Source organism: Acipenser ruthenus, chromosome 18 (assembly GCF_902713425.1).
Source record: "Acipenser ruthenus chromosome 18, fAciRut3.2 maternal haplotype, whole genome shotgun sequence".
NCBI lineage: Eukaryota > Metazoa > Chordata > Actinopteri > Acipenseriformes > Acipenseridae > Acipenser > Acipenser ruthenus.
In genome coordinates this window covers 9,181,315-9,196,916 of record NC_081206.1, presented here as the reverse complement: position 1 = coordinate 9,196,916, position 15,602 = coordinate 9,181,315, and the positions used below count along the sequence as shown (strand labels likewise).

The window sequence follows — 15,602 nt, the reverse complement described above, 5'->3', positions numbered from 1 at the left end:
GTTTGAAACATGGAAATGATAGTGACATTTGAAGTGCATGGCATTCTGGGTGTTAGAGTTACTTGGCACTTGTATGAAACTAGTATGAAAATCAAAAGTAAGATGCACTCATGTATTCTTCTTCTTGTCTCTTTGTATCATGGTGACTTTGAAGTTTAAAGTAGACGCCTATACCCTCAAGAGAGTATTATACATTTATAAATGTCATACATACTGTTTGAAGTATGATCATAGGAAGATTGTTATAAAATAATCATTGGATACTGGATGCAGTTAGCCTGCCGTTAGCAGGCTACTTTACAACAATACTCACGTCGTCAGATACTGGCTGTCTGTCTTTAAAGAGACCGCACTGTTACACCCTATATGCTTAACAATACTTCTACAATGAGACCTCTTGTCTAGTTCTACGATAGTTTTGTAAACACTTATATAGCCCTTAATGCGTGTGGTATGTTCTGGGCCTACTAATTAGAAGTCACTCCCCACCTCCTCTTCCAGCCAGTCGTTGTACTGAACAATGCCAGCCATGACAACGTCAGCCCCCTTCATGTAAAAAGAGATCTCTCCGCTGGAGTCATCCTGAAGAAACGTCAAAGAGTTTAGCAAAACACAAAGAATCAAGTACAATCTCAACTGATCTGTTATCATTAACTACAAAAAAAAGCATAGTATCTATGACTTAAAAACATAGGGATGGATGGATAGACAGGTAAAGTAAAACAAAAAACCTTTCCTGATCCAAAGTTGGAGTTTGGATTCGAATCTCTGCTCCGCACATATTGAAAAGAACAATGTATTTCTAACATATCTCGCCACAGCTGACCTTGTATTTCTTACGATATCCGTCATGAAAGGTGCTATATAAAAGATGTGTTTGTTCATTGTTTTCTGTTGTATAACTTTGGGGCACGCCCCTTCTTACATATATTGCACATACTGTATTCAACTAATGCAACTAAAGCATATGCTTCAATTCATGCATTACATGTTTATGTGTACAAATCTTGTGGGGTCTGTTGTTTTTATACTGACCGATCTTAAAAAAGGTGTCATTTTGGGAAGGCAAGAGCAAACTCTGTCTATTCAGTCCTTCGAAATGCAAAATGAAGGACTCAACTGAGAATTTGAGTCATTTCCTTTCTCAAAAGTTCAAAGCAGGGTTAGTACTCTCTCAGATATCACAACTGTGCTTGATTAAGCTGCAGAGGAATCCAACTGGATTTTTTCCTTCTCAGCCAAATTCAGGATTCAGAATCTAAAAATACAGTGGTACCTCTCTCTGACAATGGGCAATGCATGTCTTAGAAATAGAAATATCTACGAATCTCATTTGTAAAAACACAAATAGTGTTTAGGGGCTTGGTCACGCTAATGGAGACAATTTGAGCTCTAGTATTCAAATTATTTTAACTTTTTCAAGTCTGATATTGCACATTTTGCTTATTATGAAGTAAAAGCACTCAGAAATTGGAGACTGATTGGAACATTATCTGAACATGGTTCATACACTTTAAAAATGTAAATCTAAAAAGAGATCCACATTTTTACATTATCATTATTATTACTTATGAGCCCACCAAGGGTCATAGGAGTTTAGAGTTAAACAAAAGTGTCTGGGTTTCATTTCCTCTATCCTCTGAATTGAGTAATTTCTGTGTTTGCAAATGCACATTATAATACACACACATTTACATTTATAGATGTTTCTTAACTCTAACAAATTAGTGCTGCAATCTTCTATCCCTACTATTTCAAAAATACACATATTGTATCTATCTTCAATGAAGGCTGTGCCGGCAGTTTAATAAAACAAATTAAATCCATGACTGATAATTAAGAGACAAGTGCATCTTTGTTAAACAGTCATCAAATATCTTTCTATTCTGGATTAGAACATTAGCTTGGCTTACTCGAGTCCTGTTATTTATCTCTGTATTTCCACTGCCATTACTGCAGTCACTTTTACGAATCCCATTTGAAGACACTTACCCTGACAATAACTCCCATGCGTCTGCTTTCATAGGTGAAGGGGAAAATCTGCAGGATGGTGAAATTCAAAATCTGGCCACCGGGAGTCCTCAGCTGCATGGAGGCCTGATCCCGGCCTACAAGTGTTAGACCCACACTCTCAGTCCACTGTACCAGGGCCACCTAAAAACAGGAAGGGTGAGAGGTCAGCTAGACTGCTGGGTGTGCTGGGTTTAAAGGTCATATAAATGAACAAGGTAGGGGGAGGGATAGTTTATTAGTTGAAGAAAGACAGCTTTTAATGCTATATTATATATATATATATATATATATATATATATATATATATATATATATATATATATATATATATATATATATATACACAGTACTGTGCAAAAGTTTTAGGCAGGTGTGAAAAAATGCTGTAAAGTAAGAATGCTTTCAAAAATAGACATGTTAATAGATTATATTTATCAATTAACTAAATGCAAAGTGAGTGAACAGAAGAAAAATCTAAATCAAATCCAATTTGGTGTGACCACCCTTTGCCTTCAAAACAGCATCAATTCTTCTAGGTACACTTGCACCAAGTCAGGGATTTTGTAGGCATATAGTCAGGTGTATGATTAAACAATTATACCAAACAGGTGCTAATGATCATCAATTCAATATGTAGGTTGAAACACAATCATTAACTAAAACAGAAACAGCTGTGTAGGAGGAATAAAACTGGGTGAGGAACAGCCAAACTCAGCTAACAAGGTGAGGTTGCTGAAGACAGTTTACTGTCAAAAGTCATACACCATGGCAAGACTGAGCACAGCAACAAGACACAAGGTAGTTATACTGCATCAGCAAGGTCTCTCTCAGGCAGAAATTTCAAGGCAGACAGGGGTTTCCAGATGTGCTGTCCAAGCTCTTTTGAAGAAGCACAAAGAAATGGGCAACGTTGAGGACCGTAGACGCAGTGGTCGGCCAAGGAAACTTACTGCAGCAGATGAAAGACACATCATGCTTACTTCCCTTTGCAATCGGAAGATATCCAGCAGTGCCATCAGCTCAGAATTGGCAGAAAACAGTGGGACCCTGGTACACCCATCTACTGTCCGGAGAAGTCTGGTCAGAAGTGGCCTTCATGGAAGACTTGCGGCCAAAAAGCCATACCTCCGACGTGGAAACAAGGCCAAGCGACTCAACTATGCACGAAAACACAGGAACTGGGGTGCAGAAAAATGGCAGCAGGTGCTCTGGACTGATGAGTCAAAATTTGAAATATTTGGCTGTAGCAGAAGGCAGTTTGTTCGCCGAAGGGCTGGAGAGCGGTACACGAATGAGTGTCTGCAGGCAACAGTGAAGCATGGTGGAAGTTCCTTGCAAGTTTGGGGCTGCATTTCTGCAAATGGAGTTGGGGATTTGGTCAGAATTAATGGTCTCCTCAATGCTGAGAAGTACAGGCAGATACTTATCCATCATGCAATACCATCAGGGAGGCATCTGATTGGCCCCAAATTTATTCTGCAGCATGACAACGACCCCAAACATACAGCGAAAGTCATTAAGAACTATCTTCAGCGTAAAGAAGAACAAGGAGTCCTGGAAGTGATGGTATGGCCCTCACAGAGCCCTGATCTCAACATCATCGAGTCTGTCTGGGATTACATGAAGAGAGAGAAGCAACTGAGGCTGCCTAAATCCACAGAAGAACTGTGGTTAGTTCTCCAAGATGTTTGGGCCAACCTACCTGCCGAGTTCCTTCAAAAACTGTGTGCAAATGTACCTAGAAGAATTGATGCTGTCTTGAAGGCAAAGGGTGGTCACACCAAATATTGATTTGATGTAGATTTTTCTTCTGTTCACTCACTTTGCATTTTGTTAATTGATAAATATAAACTATTAACATTGTTATTTTTTTAATGCATTCTTACTTTACAGCATTTTTTCACAACTGCCTAAAACTTTTGCACAGTACTGTATGTATGTATGTATGTATGTATGTATGTATGTATGTATGTATGTATGTATGTATATATATATATAAAGCTTCTGTTTCTGCACCATGGCCTTGTAATTGGTACAAAAGGCCTTTTAGTGCAGTCATTTCCTGAGGCATTTCCTGTACCTGTAAATAAAATACAGGGGGGGAACCATTTAATTACTTTAAAAGTACAGATACAGTAGCAATAACTAATAACGTTCCTTTAATCTTTCAATTATGTTCAGACAGAATGGTCTGAATCATGCTAATTCAATTGGGTAGGTTTTTAAACTGAACTTGACAGCATTCCTGGACTGCATTTTCATAACAACAAGATGACTGGCTCGCATGACAATTGCAAATGTAATCAATGCAATACCTAGTATCATATGCACAGCACAACAGGAGTGCTGGTGTTTTAAAGCGGATTTAGCCAAATTCTGCTAAAGTGAGCTTCGCTTACTGTTCTTTTGAATTGACATTAAAAGGATCTGGATTGGTTCTTAGTCTCTGTAGTTCCTAGTTTTTACTGCTCACTATTAAAGGGTTTGCCTACTAATGTACAGAAAGCAATTTCAAAAGACCTTTAAAAACAATGTACAGTGCTTGGCAAAATCTTAAATCATTTCCTGAAACCTTCATCCCCTTAAAATGTGCTTCTGTACTCCCAGTCCAGCCGTCTGCAGTTTGCACTCATCATCTCCAAGTCTCCCGGTCTTCATGATAACAAGCAATACCCTGCATTCATGAAGACAATATTTCACAAGGAACTGACATGCTCCGTTCTGAATCCAGGATGGCATTACTTATAATTTATGTTTAACCTAATGTATTTTTGGATTGCATTCAAACCCATGTAGAAAGTAAGCACATCCAAGTAGGATGTATCAATTATATTTACATAATATAAAATGATGGGCCCAGGTCTCGAGCTTTAACTCGATTTTTTAACAACGTAAAAAAAAGAAATGAAAAAAAAAAAACTAGAAATGAAGTGAGTGTGAATATCTTGAAGCGTTAGATCTTTATCATCAGAAAACCAAAACATTAAAATGATCCCAATGTGGTGGCCATCTTAGGTCACAGGTCAACATGAAGGGTGCCATTATATTACACTCAAAACACAAAAATATGAAGTTGCCAGTTTGAATGGTTATTAAGATATTAGTAGTAGTAGGTTGTTTACTGGGGGCAGATTTTTTAAAATATATATTTAACATTGATAAAAATAATAAATAGATCTCCAATTGCTGTTCAACAGTACAATTTTTACATTTTTTTTTTTAGGTGAAATGTCTGGCATTTTTAAAAGATAGCGGGAAGCAGGTTTTATGTTCTATAATGTTTGGAGAACATTTTGTTGCCGTTTATAGCCCAATCACTCTCTGAGGTTGTGGAGAGATCAAAGAGCTTGCCCACTTATCCTTCGGTCTCAAACTCTTTAAAGCTATTTCTTAAAACATCCAGATGTCCGTGCGAGGGGATCAATTCCATCTCTTCTGCCTCCCTCCAGTCCAGAGAACAAGCAGCTCTGACCTTTGACCTTTGCCCTGACCCCTTGCCTGTCCCAGGATACCACAATGAAAGGTCAAGTCAACAGAGGCTATCTTAAATCTTTCCACTGTCAGTTCTGCCCCTTAACTGGAAGTGAGTTCTCGCTTCAAGGGTGTGTACTGTATCACGAGTGCCTCTGATTTGTTACATCCCTGCATATGGGCAGGAGCAAGCCAGTCACCCACCAATGAGAATCTTTCATGATACAGCGCATGTCTACTTGAAGCAAACTGGCAATAACATACAAGCCAACCGTCCCCACCAGGACAGACCCAATTTCCCAGTATAGTAAACAGCTAACTGAATGATTACACATTTTAAAACACACAGCTTCAGTATGTTTGGGCTCAATAAACATGTGTTATGCTTAAACACAACATCAATTTCGCTGCACTCTGACTGGACTGAACCTCTACCGATTGCCATTGTAGTCTTTTCAACCCCATTAGGAGGAAACCTAAATGGGATACCATGTATGGCTTGAGCAATCTGTGGACCTAGTTTAATACAATTGGAATAAAAAATACTCCTTAGTTCCTTGTAGATTTAGTTGAACCCCCCCCCCCCCCAAAAAAAAAAAAAAAAAAAAGTTATCACAGATCCATTAATGACGTCTAACAGCGAATACCAGGACCTCTGTAGTGAGTTTTACAATTTCAAATCCAAAAACTACATCTTGCAATCTGGATTCAAGTCGTATAACCCGATTCTTCAACGTCAGAGCCACCCTTTAAATCAGCACACAGCTGTCAAGCTGTGTGAACATGGCACAGACACACATGATGAACATGTTCGCACAGGCTTTTTCTGATTAGCAATTGAACTAGTTAGGTTTTTTAAAGATAAGATAAGATTTTTTTTTTTTTTATTTCCTTTAATCTTGTTGCTGGTTGAATAATTCATCACAGTCATCGTATGTTTATTTTAGCTTGCATTTGATTAGGAAGATACCTATGATATCAATAAAAAAACGTTTATGAGTGACAGTCCCCATTTTCTTCCTTACATGACCAACTATGGCACCCAGTTTGATTTCATTTGATCCCTCAAGACGTGTTACAAACATGTGTCTGGTTCCACTTAGGGTTAGTGACAGTTACTGTAAGGCTATAATTAACCCTTCATGAAAGCCAGAGGCAGTAACTCATATGCAAAGATAGTTTTGTGTTTTTTTAAGCTGAAACTGGCACCAAAATAAATTTAGGAAATCCTACTTTGTGCGCGCAAGGAAATATCATCATCTTCCTTTCTCCTACATCTGCTTTGTGAAGCTAAAGTGCGTCACATTCAAAATCGGATTTATCCCAGCTGAATTTTGCTACACTTCTAAACTATGCCTTTCTTTCTGTCTACAGTAGGTATGCCCACTGTGGTTTCAGTTTGTGTGACTGTACCATACAGCCCCTAGTGAGTCCCTGCTCGCTGCCACAAGAAACAGCCGACTCCGTCTCCTTCGTAGAATCCTACTGGGCAATGACGCTGTAGTGCGGTCGAGAGCTCAGCATCAAACACAGCAGAACCTGTCTGATCCGATTTCACTGGCTCCAGGGGTCCATCGGATATGTGAAAATAGTGTATCTCAGAGAGAGTCGTTACACTACATTGTAGTTGCTTTATTAACGTTGGGGGATTACAAATCAACAATGTCATGTACATCAGTGTGTCTAAAACTCCAAAGAATGGTACTCTATGTATACTACAGAAAGAAAAGCGCTGTGATGCAGTATTTGGCAGTTTACAAAACAGCATTTCAAAAACAGTTCTTACCGTGCCTTCTCAGCCCATGCTAAAGTAATCCACACTGTAAGAGGATGTTAACCCAAGAGAAACGGTGTTTAAAACAACAACAAAGTGCGCACACAAACACAAACTGGCTTTGGAGGTCGGCAAAAAAATATCTCGTTTCAGCTTTAACAGTACAGTAATCATTAATCCCTTGCTTTCTTATATTGAATATGGATAAACTGGGCAGTTCATTTTACAGGAAGTCACAGCATGTCAAAAGTGCAACTGAATTCCAAAACACACCCTCTTTTTTATCTGCAACTGCATCCATTCTGTCCTGCTAAGAGCTGAATTTACTGTTTTAGTACTGTAATAAAATGTGCATTGATCAGTTTCCATCAGTACTGTTCAGCTGGTAGCAGAATATGTAAATGACGGTTAATAGAGGGTATCGTATCTTACAGGATTGGATATGACAGCTTCTACTATGTATCTGTACCTCAAATCGGGACCAGAATTGAGAGAGGGATACTAAACTAGACTAAATGAGCCAATTGAAAAGCATTGGCTCCCCATTCAATTGCACAGAAAACATTGCAAAAAAAATCAGATTTAAAAATCGTCCGTATTCATTTGAAATGCTCCCATGAATGCTTTGCTGAGTTATAACTGACTCACAATGGCTATACCCTAGCTCTGTTCTTTATTGACACAAGAAATTGAAAAAAGCAACCACAATGAAGATAAGAAAAACACGTCTGTAATTGTGGTAACTGGTAAGAGATCTTTTGAAACAGGAGAGCGACACAACATGCTGGGGTTCAAGCTACAAATGATCATTCCAGTTTGTATAACATTCATGCCCAACAGATGTTCTTGTCACTTTTTAATTTTTTTTTTTTAAAGGACAGTTTTTTGCATTAAATTATCATCAAAGATAAAACCAGCTCAGTGACCTTAAGACACCCGGTGCCTAAAGACTAAAAGAAATACGTCTCCAAGCACAGGAACGGCTTCTCCACTGCGACCCCTAGACTCTCACCTCTGAACCCCCCTGACCATGCAGCAAATCAGCCTTGCCTGCTCCCCTCCTCTCCACCCGCACGCATTGAAGTCTTCATGATATACACTAGCTAATGTCAAGCTTATTTTATGATATCACTGTAATCTGCCTTGAAGACCCGGGAGACGTATTGCCTTTCTGACCCCACCCCCCGATTGTAGAAGATGATTGAACAGTCAGGAGAATGAGACCCTTCTGCTTTTCCAATTCATTTCCTGACAGCGATACATCTCCCAAGATGATTCAAAACCTGTTTGAAAACGCACTCTCCTTTTTAAAGGTATGCCAACGACTTGTCGATGATGACTGATGACACCATGCATATAGTGTAGATATTCAAAGACGGTGAGGATAGTCAATTGAATAATCAATGAGCCCCCACAGTAGTTGAGTGGGTGCTTTATGGCTCTCCTCAAGAGTGAAATAACCACTGCACTCTATGGATGTCCGTGGAGTATTCTGTTTATATAAAAGTCCAGTGTATGGAAAAAAAAAAGTATGTTTAAAACGTGAATTATTTTCTTTGACCAAGCTCCTTATCTGTTTAGCAATGTGGTATACTTTGGAACAGTGTGATTCGTCCAGTCATTCTGTCATTGGATTTAACCCAAGCCTTGTGGTCGTTGGGTAGCCAGCATTGGCGATGTTTTTTGCGCTAAGTCTCCCTTTTACGCTGTGTAACCTTCATGACTTGCTTGACAGACAATACAAAAAATAAACATTTACGCCTTTTGTTTTTACTTTTTTTTTTTTTTACTTTTTGTAATGTTTCAAAAACATCCAATGCTTTTTTTAGGAATGTAATAAGTTATGATGACAAGGGTTTAGAAAAATAAAATGAAATGATAACTGTCTCAAATAAGTGTTTTACAGTGCTAACAATCATCATACAATGCTTGGATGTGGAGTTACACCTATGGCAAAAATGCTTGTCTGTAAATGGGTTAATTTAGTGCAAGACAAAAATAAAACCATTTAAAATAATGCAGCTGCATTCAATATGAAATTCAATGCCAGATCTCTAAACACGAATTAAGAGTTATTCAGCCCTTAGTCCTTACATATTTTGTGAATGACCCACTATAGCATGCAAAATGATCTACTCTCAGTGACCAGAAGAAAACATTAAGGCATGCCTTGGAAATTAATAAAACTAAAAAGTTGCCTGAATGTTGGTATGAAGGATAAGGCTAGATATGTGTGTTAATATACAGCAACACAAATTTACACATACAATTTGCAAGGTGGTGGAGAATGATTTTCACGAGTCCCATCAGGTTTTGTGCAATATATAAGAACTTCTACGCACACCAACACCTTTTCCAAAACAAAGCTTGTGCACACGTCTAAGTTCACAGCACGTTAATGAAGCACATATGAATGCCAGGAACAAAAAAAAAACTGCTGTGTCAGTTTTTGAATGGCATGCCGGACACACTGCAATCTATTTAAATGCACTGAAGACGAATGGCTTTTTAAACAAACACGACGTCTACGTTCCGGTTAACGTCACAGCACAGTCCACCTCAATATACTGCAGGACGGTCTTTTCCTTCAAATGCCATTCACACTAATGATGATTGAACAGCTGCTTCACTAGCAGCCTCCAGCAAAACCAGTTAACAGTAGAGATACCTGCCCTGTCATCTTGAAATCGTTACCATCTGAAAGCCAACTCATTTACAGAAGGCTTAAGATACCTTTATTTCACTTTTTATTACTAGCCTCCAGGTGTACACAGATTGAAGTGGAACAACATTCAGAGGAATTTATAGTCAGTGGTATAACCTGTAGGGCTAAACCCGAACACAAATCTTTATTCAGAATCATAATAATTAGATCTCAAATATGAGTAAAAACCTTGCGTAAAACAATTTTGATCATGTAGTGAAAAACAATAGACACACACATTTAAGCCTTGTCCTCCTACAGGAAAAAGAGTAGACTGAGCCGCTCTGTAATGGTATCATTTAAGAATGCTTAGTATTCGTTATTGTTTTAATTTTGAAAATTACGCAGTCAGTTTAAAATGGTGCATCACGTTTTAAAGCACTTGATAATCCATTTTGAATAACAGGTGTCAGTTTCTGCAGCTAAAGATGTCTCCCAGCCCATAGAGTTAAAAGAAGGCAGTATTTAGATTCAGCCCTGTTTCGATCTTTCAGATAGACCCAGGAGGTTTCAAACGCTGTCATTTGATCCTGGAGATCTGGTGAGGATTCTTGTTTTTTTATTAGTCCATCAGATCACCTTGATTAAATCACACAGCGCTATAACACACTCCTTGCCATCAACCATTCTCTATTCACATGTATGTCAGCAGACATGCATTATTTCTCTTGAGAAGTCACAGAGAAGAGCAACCAGGCTAATCTCAGGATTTATGGTGTGAGCAACGAAGACAGGTTACAATCCATTAAAGATGGCTAATAGGGGACTCAATGGAAGCTTCTCAAATCCTTAATGGTAACAATAAAATGAACCAAATTCACTATTTCAAACTGAACCCAGAGCATAGGACTAAAGGGCTCAAACGGCGTTGAAAACAAAAACAGGAAGAACTTACTAGATGAAGCTGTAAAAGCTGAAGAACAAGGAGCATTAAACAGTAGAACACCTCACTACTACACTTTGTCATGGCCAGGAGGTGGCAGCACTGACGCATCATTACAGTTTGCACACCACACTGAGGAGTCATTTGCTCTGCTGACATCACAACCATAAACAAAGCCTTCCGAATGTTTGTTCGTATTTAATACATTTTTAGTTTAAATGTACCATTTAGCGCTAAATGGGTCCCTTGTTTAAACAATTAAAAGAAGGCAATTTTGACAAAACCAACTTCCCCAACAGTGTGCGGGAGTCTCTTTAGTGCATTTTTATCTTTAAAATGAATTAGAAACCTCAGAACTTTCATCCACCAATCAGGAAGTCAGCATTGTAGGCCGCTATCACATTGCAGTGGACTGTGGAACTCAGACCGAAGGTCTAGCAAAACATTAAAACGATAAATAAATCTGTACATTACAGACTTAAAAACTAAACAATAAAAGCACTGTTAAAATGACAGGACTGGTCCTAATTTAATATTAAACTGGGACAACTGTTAAATGAACACACCCATATTAATGTTTACCACAGAATACGGACAATTTATAGTTGACCATGTTTTTTTTTTTTAATGCTTTATTATACCTCTCTTTGCTTTAAACGGTTACCTACACTTTACCATGCCTTCACGATGCTGTGTTACACTTTCCTAAGCTGTTGCTGTGGTAACCCTTTATAAGGGATTTTTTGAAATGGTCAGTCCAGCACAGTCCTACCTCGTCTGGGCTGGAGGCCTGGTAGACCCTGCAGGCATCTTCGTAGTGCTGCTCTGCTTCAGCCTGGTCAGTGATCCCGTTGGACTCGTACACAGGGGTGACGTTGTGGCACAGGGCGATGGCTTTCACCGCGTCGTGAACCCGACTGCTGATGCTTTTACGCACTTTCGTAGCTGCCGGGGCTCTGGAAGCTGGCAGATCATGCGAAGGCTAAGGAAAGAAATACATGTATACTCAATACTGTATGAACAGATATGATATACATCCCTAATACAAGAGCAGGGTCATGAAAAAGTAAATCACCGCACTGGAAAAGTGTGGCACACAGAGAGACGGGTGGACACTTGGCGTCTCCATATAGATAAATAAAGTGTGAAATGCATATGCAAATACAACGAATAATAATAATCCTACTACTACTACTACTACTACTACTACTACTACTAATAATCCCCTTCTTGAATTGGGTAATGTACTTGCCACTTGGCTATATGGATAAGATAGCAATCTGGCTAATTCTGTTCAAAACTTACAGAAAGAATTGCAACATAAATTATTATAAGCTACATTATTGTAAGTCAATTAACTGTGCAACACAAGAGCAATTAAAAACATTTTAGGTTCAATTTTTAAAAGCCAGACTCATTTCAGGCAACACTTGAGTGATTAAACTGCTGCACTATTTACATTTGAGCAATAGACCAAAGGGAATTGAACAAACATTACGTAACAAAAACAGTGTAAGTGAAACGACATTAAAAATAGATTAACCAGATATTTTGAAATATATTTTTTTAAAACAGCACTTATTTTCATTTTTAAAACCACAGGCTTCCACTTCAGTCTTGTTTATCCATCACTGGGCCTTTCAAAACACAACCAACTATAATTACGCAAATACATAAATTAAAACAGATGTATGAAAGTTATGAGCACACTGAACTCTCAGAATAGGTTTTCATTTTCCCTAGCTATTTTTAGCATTGCATCCCTAGAGTTAATTATGTAATTATTAAAATTAGCCGAGTCAGAACCGGGGTGTAGGGTAATCCTGTTTCCTGCTCCAGTAACCTCTAGTGTCCTTCCGGGTCAAAGGGCATGCACAGGAAGAGTAATTAGGGCTAATTGGTTGTATAACAATGTCTTCACTGGTTTTTACTGCACTGCCTGCCAGGCAAACTTTGTTATTACCACTATTCAAAGAAATCTGTGTTTACATGTGTTTTCTGAATCCCTTATATTTGGCTGACCACAGTGAAAGATAAATTGACAGGTCATTGTGCAATTAAGTTTATTTAGTTTACCAGCCTCTTCTTGCCTGTGTTTTATTGTTACTGCTTATCCAGTTTTTGCTGGACAGTCAACATTTTTCCTATATCTGAGCTGGACAGCTGGAGGTCGTGTTTTTCAGTGACAGTTGGTCACCACTAAATGTTGCCATATTACATGAGATTTGATTTTTTTAACTTGTCAATTCTGTCTCTCTCCAACTTGTTTTATTTTTTAGATCATATTTTACTTCTACAGTTTTAGTTTATATCTGGGGAAGAACTATTTTTTTTACCTCATCTTTTGTTACTTCGGTACCCAGGTTTAGAACTATGGATGGGATTGGCTCAGTGGCTTAGTGGGCTAAGCTTGGCGGCAGGGTTTGAATCTGGTTCCTCTAGTTCAAATGCGGCCCAACTGTCAGTCTTTCTTTGTATGAGAGATCAGGTCAAAACTGAGGTGCAGGTTTCAATTAAATTGTCAGCCTTACCTGTGTGTACGCACTGAAAACATGGCTTTGCACTTCGTCCATTGAATCCATTCCATACGCCACAGTCCCCAGGTGGAGACGTCTAAACACCATCTCGTTCTGAGTGAGGGTCCCTGCACAAGATTCACACAGAAGTTTGCTTTTTTAATGGTGCCTTTATCCTTAGTGACAGATAATTACTTCTACTAAGGACAGTCAATTCTCATTAAAATGAACTTGGCCAAATTTAGCATTCGCTTATTATAAATGACTTCTTATAATATGAATTCACTTAACACGAATTTCCTGTTAGGAATTTACTTTTCACTGTACTGTAATTTGCATTTGATTTCAGTGTTACTGTAACCAATAAAACCTGACAGAATGCATTTGGCTTAAGACATCTGATAATAAGTATTAGTGATAAGACACAGTTTTTTGCTGGTTTCTTGAAATTCCTATTAATTAAAGAGTTGACTTTTGCGAAGCAAGACCAAAGTTTGCCCACATAAGGAATATACAGTAGTAACATTATAAACAACTTAAATTGCTCTTACCAAGTTGTCTTGTACTTGACTTTGTTCTTTTTTCTCCTAATACACATACAGCAGTGTGCACATTTATTAGAACACACTGCTTCTGTTTTGATTTGTTGTGCATATGAAATCAAACCACTGTCACTGAAAATCTTGGAAAATTGTCAAATGACTCTAATATACCTGAGGACTGTAATAGGCCACACATGCAATTCATTTAAAATAGCAAGAGAAAAGGAACACAGAGCCACACATTGTAAAATGCAGGAGTCTTTTAAATAGTTGTTAAGATGCCTGATTAAAGCACAAAGTGTGCCCTACTGACAAGGCCATTGCTGGTGTTATAATGTGTTGTGCAAGCCCAGTATACACACATATCCTGCAATACACACTTCTGTAAAGCACACGGATGTCATTCCCTTCCTGACCTTGCAAGTGACAGAGAACACCAAACCTGGCAGGCTCTTAGCAGGGCTAAAAGCTGCTTCTTTCACAGCAGGGTGGGCATAAAACACTCAGCAACACATACCCAGGGTTACGTTTTTATAGGGCTTCAGAATCCCAGCATCCTGTGTGATTCTTAACACTTGGCTGAAAGCACAACGTCTATATATTACCAGGATCTAAAGGACTATGATTAAAGGCTTTGATCTCTGTTCAGTGACATTTAACCTGCAAACCTTTCCAATTCCAATAAAGCAACACAAGAAAAAAGGTGGTCATCAGACCGTGGATAAATTCAAAGCTTAACAGTACAGTCAAATATGCTTAATATCACACCTGTTAATGTGCACTTATTATCACATTGAACTGGACAGTCATAATATCACTTTGGTTACTAGAACACTCTGGTTAATGTCAATCACATGTATCATCCCTAACACTCAATGGTGCTAAAACTAATACTGCATTTAAAATGCTATGACAAATATGAAGAAATGGAGAAGGACTTCTGGTCAAAATATTCCTCATAGAATTTTGTTACCCAAAGTGTCTGTACAGAAGTCAAAGCCGGCACCATCTAGTGATCAGCCACTTTGGATCAAGTTACCATTTACTCTGCTGGCAGCAGTTTGCACTTTCTTCTGTAAAAGACACGTTGACTAATCTTGTCTGTGAAGAGCAGCTCCTGAACTCACAGTCAAAGCACCTTACCACAGACTAAACAAACACAACACTGAAGTTACTGCAACAAGAAACCTGCTGGAATGATTACAAAACGTCAGACCCTCACTGTTTTTATGCTTTAAATTTACAGTTAATGCCCTATGGGCACAAAGTGAATTCAGCCCAGTATATCTAAACCCCAGGTTAATCCCATTCACAGACTAAATTAAGTATTTTTTAAATACAGTACTACGAATGGCAGTTTTTCATCATGTAGTATACTTAAACAGTCAAGTTAGACAAATGTCTCAGTGATAGTGTGATATCTACAAAAAAAAAAAAAAAAGTTACAAATTAAAAGTGAAACATGAGCTTCACTGATATTAAAATGTAACTGTGTACGTCTATACAGTACAATGGTTTTCAATACTGGGGAATACACAGAAGAACTGAATGCATTTCAACTTTCTCCTGTTTCTGGTGGAAATGGTTTTCATCTTAATAGCTGTACAGTACTTATTAATATATCCCATATTTATGTGTATGCCCTAATATTAAATGACCATGTCTTATCACAAATGTATTTATTTTCTTCCATACAGAA

The 15,602-nt window shown here is 38.2% G+C and overlaps 1 protein-coding gene across 1 annotated transcript in view; it reads right to left on the bottom strand.

Annotated features, from left to right (window-relative positions):
• Window positions 1–15,602, bottom strand: part of LOC117422913 (probable phospholipid-transporting ATPase IIA) — a 56,450-nt gene that overhangs the window by 19,038 nt on the left and 21,810 nt on the right. Inside the window, exons 13-16 of the mRNA XM_058991163.1 lie at window positions 13,377–13,489; window positions 11,618–11,827; window positions 1,993–2,154; window positions 490–582 (exon numbers count right to left, since the gene is read on the bottom strand). Of these exons, the coding sequence (XP_058847146.1) occupies window positions 490–582; window positions 1,993–2,154; window positions 11,618–11,827; window positions 13,377–13,489 (578 nt within the window). The remainder of the gene's footprint in view (window positions 1–489; window positions 583–1,992; window positions 2,155–11,617; window positions 11,828–13,376; window positions 13,490–15,602) is intronic.